Source organism: Physeter macrocephalus, chromosome 10 (assembly GCF_002837175.3).
Source record: "Physeter macrocephalus isolate SW-GA chromosome 10, ASM283717v5, whole genome shotgun sequence".
Lineage (NCBI taxonomy): Eukaryota > Metazoa > Chordata > Mammalia > Artiodactyla > Physeteridae > Physeter > Physeter macrocephalus.
Window position 1 is genome coordinate 35,077,498 of NC_041223.1, and position 6,000 is coordinate 35,083,497.

The 6,000-nt window shown below is 37.8% G+C and overlaps 1 protein-coding gene across 7 annotated transcripts in view; it reads left to right on the plus strand.

The window, feature by feature from the left end:
• The window catches only part of PTPRK (protein tyrosine phosphatase receptor type K), a 598,377-nt gene that overhangs the window by 481,549 nt on the left and 110,828 nt on the right, over nt 1-6,000 (plus strand). For all 7 annotated transcript variants that reach the window (XM_028494462.2, XM_028494461.2, XM_028494460.2 and 4 more), the window contains exon 13: nt 1,345-1,381. In XM_028494462.2, coding sequence (XP_028350263.1) covers nt 1,345-1,381 — 37 coding nt within the window. The remainder of the gene's footprint in view (nt 1-1,344; nt 1,382-6,000) is intronic.

The following is a 6,000-nucleotide window of genomic DNA, read 5'->3' on the forward strand; positions in this document are numbered from 1 at the left end:
AACAGCAATTGCTTTTAGGAAATCAAAGTCCCTTTGAGCCTTTATGGGAATGTGAAACAGTTTCTTGGAGCTTACTAGGAAGGCTTCAGGTCACAATTAAGTAGTAGAAGTGCAGATTTTCATTTTTAATTACTAATTTCCCCCTCAATGCTTTACTTTGTTTAATTTAAAAAGAATAAATGCCTAAGAGAAAAGTATATAAAGTCTTGGTTTATCAATCTATAGAACTGCTCAAGATGGAGTTACAAATACACCTTGAAAACAAATAGCCTCTGTTTTGTTCACTGTCTCTAACATCTTTTCCAACCTCCTGTATATTCAAAGATATAAGCTGAATGAACTAAGTCCTGAAGGAATGAGGTGCAGACCTAGCACTATGTTCCATACCCTAGTACCACCCCACAACATTTAAAAACAGAAGAAAAAGAGATTTTTTAAATTCTGAAATGTCTTGTCCTTTACCATTTCTACTTCTACTTCCTCGATCCCATCTCTCTAGCAAGAGGAGGAAAATAATCCCACCAAGAAATATTTAATCCGTAACAACTAAATTAAAAAGGAAAAAAGAACAGATAAAATATGCTGCAACTGTGATGCAATTTTTTGATGATCTTTCTAACTTTCATCATTTAGCTCTTTAGTCATGCTGGGATCCAAGTATGTAATGTTCAGCTTTGGTCTGAGTCTACAGCTATGAGGTGAAAATGAAATTTATATTTGGGGGACTTCCCTGGTGGTACAGTGGATGAGACTCCGTGCTCCCAATGTGGGGGGGCCTGGATTCGATCCCTGGTCAGGGAACTAGATCCCACATGCCTGCCGCAACTAAGAGTTCGCATGCCACAGCTAAGAAGGCTACATGCCTCAAATAAGGAGCCCTGGAGCCGCAACTAAGGAGCCAGCGCTCCACAACTAAGGAGCCCGCCTGCTGCAAATAAGACCTGGTGCAACCAAATAAATAAATAAATTTTTTTTTAAAAAAAGAAGAAATTTATATTTGGTCTGATTTGTATTAGCTTTGCAAATACATTTTTCTTTCTGATCATTCAGAAAGTACAATAAATGCAAATAGAATGCTATACTGCTTGTCCCAGACAAGATAGTCTGTTTCATTACAAGGTGAAGACAGATACCTATACCTTTAGAAAATACTAAAATTTTTAAGTTATTTTAGATTTTTTAAAAGTCTCTGTGTGAACATAAATAAAAAATCATGTCCTTAATACCGCTATTCTTTGTAAACTTGTTTTATAACCCCAGATTGATCTTCATACTAGTTATAGTTTATAAAATATCTATAACTGACTATTTTCTTTCATTTTTTTTTTTTTTTTACTCCCTCAGGAAACTAAAACCCAGTGTGTAAGAATTGCTACCAAAGGTAAGAGGTTTGCTTTTTTTTTTTTCCCCAAATTCCATTCGCCAACTTTCTAAAATGAAAGAGCTTTGTTCCCTGTTTCAGGGCTAATTAAATGTGGCACTTCTATTACAGAGTATTTGTAGTAGGGCCTAGTTAAACTTCCAGCCAAGTTCTCTGACTCACTTGGGTGTCTTTAATATGTAATGGAGTGATACTTTCCATCCTCTAGTATTTGACTGGAGGAATCTTGTTTTGAGAATAGGAAAGATTTAGAAAACTTTAGAAGGACTTGTTTCTGCCATTTAGTGTCTGAAAGGTCTTGTGCTGCTGATCAGCCAACATATTAGGAAAAGCTCAGCAATATCAGCTGAAAATAGCATATTCCTTATTTAAAAACCTCTGTTACTTTCTGTGGTAGACAATCAAACACAAAAAGACGGAGCTAGTCTAGGCATATGCAAGGGTATGGACAGAGACGGGTCCATGCTGGTAGTGCAGTTTGATTGAAGATGCTTTACTTTTTTTTTATCTAAAAGTTTTTTTTAATCCAACTGATGCCAAGAAATTAGATCTGGGAACAGCCAAGGCTGTTCCTCCTGACATTGCATATTATAGTTTAGTTGCCTTGTTTCTTCAAGAGAAAACATTTTCATCTTTGAATGAATATTTAGAGTTCAGAGTGGGAGAAAGTCTCCTGCATTCACAATGTTTATAATCCTTCACTTAAGAGTTATTTGACTGTGCCAGCAAGGGAGAGAGAGCTACTTGGTGTATGTATTCTAGCAAGAGAAATGAGAAAAAGCTGTTCGCATGCAGAGGTGGGGCTCCGCAGAGGGTTGGTGCTTTGGGTGTTTTGCTGCCAGAATTAGTATTAGGCCCCCATTCATGAGCAGTAGTTGATTCATTTGGAGTAAAAATGAATGGCCATATTCTGTTTGTGCTGGCATCTTTCCTTTCATCTTTTTTCTCCATCTAATCATCAATCTGCTCAATTAAGCATTTGTTTTATACTCTTGATTTGTAAAGGCAATAACAAAAGACTATCCCCTTGACTCATGAGGAGTAATAAAAAAGCTTCACAGAAGAGAAAAAATATACACTTTTTCAATTCAAATACTAAGATTCCTCGTGATATTTTAAACAATAAAGCAATCCTAAATGAAGGAAAAGAGAAAGTATATACAGATGCATATAATGTATAGGCAAAAACTTGGGGGCTTCCCTGGTGGTGCAGTGGTTGAGAGTCCGCCTGCCGATGCAGGGGACACGGGTTCGTGCCCCGGTCCGGGAAGATCCCACATGCCGCAGAGCGGCTAGGCCCGTGAGCCATGGCCGCTGAGCCTGTGCTCCACAACGGGAGAGGCCACAACAGTGAGAGACCCGCGTACCGCAAAACAAACAAACAAACAAACAAACAAAAACTTGGCATATGGATCAAGAGTTAAAGTTGAAATTTTTAGAAGATAATAGCAGAAGGCATTTAGGACCTATGCTTTTCCGGATTTGAAATAGAACCAGAAATGTAAAATGGTCTCGTGTCAGCCTGCGAGAAGTTTTTTAGATATGGATAAATGATTCTAAAATTTAAAATTTTCTTATTCGGCTATTTAATTATTTGCATTTACATGAGCTTAAGTGTCATTTTGTCCCACGCTCAATATAAATAAAATTATGATGACAAATATCATATTATATTTTGACTGCAGGAGAGCTGGGATTATGGAAATTAGATTTACCATGTGGCATAGAATATTTGCCAGAAACTCAGAGGTAGTAAGATAGGGTCCATTTGTGGTAGTTTCTTCTTTGCCTAATTATCTAGCCCTGCTGTACTTCTGGGTCTCAGGTTGACAGCGTGGTTTACTGCGTGAAAGAAATCTGGCCCCAGACTATCTGGGTTCAAATCCTGACTTTACCCCTTCTTACTGTTCTTTAAAGTTGAGCAAAATATTTAACCTCTCATTCTAAAAATAAGAATGATAGAGTACCTACCCCTTACTACTATTATTGTGAAGATTAAAATAATTTATATGTACAAAATGCCTGAACAGTACCTAGTATACTATAACTATCAGTTAAGAGTTAACTGCTATTTTATCATCACCATAATTATCATAATCCTTTCATACCTTGCTTCAGAAGGACATAATCTGTGTTATGTAGTCATGAAAGAAATAAAAGTAGAAATGAAACTAGGGCTTCCCTGGTGGCGCAGTGGTTGAGAATCCGCCTGCCAATGCAGGGGACACGGGTTCATGCCCCGGTCCGGGAAGATCCCACATGCCGCGGAGCGGCTAGGCCCGTGAGCCATGGCCGCTGAGCCTGCGCGTTCGGATCCTGTGCTCCGCAACGGGAGAGGCCACAACAGTGAGAGGCCCGCGTACCGCAAAAAAAAAAAAAAAAAAAAAAGAATCCGCCTGCCAATGCAGGGGACACGGGTTTGAGCCCTGGTCGGGGAGGATCCCACATGCCCCGGAGCAGCTAGGCCCCTGCACCACAACTACTAAGTCTGCGCTCTAGAGCCCACGCGCCACAACTACTGAGCCCATGTGCCACAACTACTGAAGCCCGCGTGCCTAGAGCCTGTCCTCCTCAACAAGAGAGGCCACTGCAATGAGAAGCCCGTGCACCGCAACCAAGAGTAGCCCCCACTCACCATAACTAGGGAAAGCCCGCACACAGCAACAAAGACCCAACACAGCCAAAAATAAATAAAAATATAATAAATAAATTTTTTAAAAAATGTGTGCACTGTACTGACTTAGGGCACTGGAAATTCTTGTGGGAAATGTGAAGGAATTTAAAAGCCAAGAACAAGTAGCCCACACACTAGAATAGCATGATCATTTTGAAAATATTTTGACTTGTGAAAATTATTCTAAAAAATTTCTATTGTAATGGATTGTTTCCTGCCTTCTTGGAAGTCACACCTGTTGGTAGCCAACACATAAAGAGAATACAGACGTTTACTTGACTGGTAAAGAAAACATGAATAATCAACATCATAATGTCTAAAATAAATAGTGATGTGAATATGTATTATGAGACAAAAGAAGCGTTCTGGGAGTTAGGTTCATTGCAGTTGGGAATCATTGGTCCTGCTCTCTGACTCACATTTAGTTAAGAAGTCCTTGAGAAGATATGTGTCAGGAATGGAGTGGAAGGGTTAATCTAAATTATACTGGAAATCATGAAAGTCATACCGTTTATAAAATAGCATATCCAAAACCAAAATTGTAAACATATGAAAAGGAATTTAGTCCGCTGCTATCTTTGGAAAGCAAAAAGGAGAATAAGTCTCAGGAAAGGTTTCTGTTGTACATCAAGAAAAAGGGCCAAGCTTGGAAAGTCACTTGTTCAGTGAAGAGCATCATGCAACTTGCATGCTCAACATGTATAGGCACAAGTCTCTCTGACCACTGAAAGAACACTCTTTAGACTGATATCAGTTTGCTTTATGTCTTTTTACATATAATTTATAACTGCTCGAAATTGGTATACACACACAAAATTATTTGTAAATTAGCAGCTAAGAATCTTGTGCCATGGTGCCATAAAGAATGTATACCACTATAACTTTATTTTTTTCTCAAGGAAACTATTCAGTGAGTGATATTTTAATGGTTAGATTTAAATATGAAAATATTATATGATTATAATAGAAATTACTCAATAGGTTTTCAAAAGTAGTTCTCAGGAAATATGCTTTATCCATATTAAACTAACAAGAGATGCATTTCAACTGAATTTTTATTTTACCTTGGTCAATAATATCTCGCATATTATGTCATTTAAAATGTTCTCAATATATAAATAATCATTTTTGGAACCACATACTCAATTTACATAAAATTATTCTATAAGCAAGCAAGCATTGATAAGATATCAAATAAGATATCAAATAATTCCCTAGAATAAAACTAAGAAATAAGACCAGTAGTATATGAAATTGAAACTATTATAATCTGTTTATATAAGTCATTTACATTTTGAAACTATTTTGATTGTGTCCAATTTCCCCTCATGTGCATTTCTGGATTTTTTTAAGAAGAAAACTGGTAACTTAAAATTTTAATTTCGGGCTTCCCTGGTGGCGCAGTGGTTGCGCGTCCACCTGCCGATGCAGGGGAATTTCGATGGAGGTTCCTATGTTGGTAAAATCTGTCCATTTCCAATAAAAGCTATCAAGTTTAATAGAACAGAAAAGTGTAATAAAAGTAAATCTATTTGAACATAGCATTTAAGGTGAAAAGAGGATTTTTTTAAGTTAATGAAATACAGCTACTTTTTATGTTGTGACAAACTCTGAAGTTTTCAAGTCAAGAATGATTTTATTCCAAATCTCCATTTGTAAATAGTTTGCTTTGGCAAACTGCTGTTTGTCTACCCATTAACCATTCTTTGACTTATTCCAATTTCATTTGGATATCAATATGCCAGTCATGTATTTAGCACTTATTTAATGCCTGTTATACACCAAACAATGTTCTAGGCCTTGGGGATAGAGCAGTAAATAAATATAGACAAAGTCCTAACTTCGGGCTTCCCTGGTGGCGCAGCGGCTGAGAGTCCGCCTGCCGATGCAGGGGACACGGGTTCGTGCCCCGGTCCGGGAAGATCCCACATGCCGCAGAGCGGCT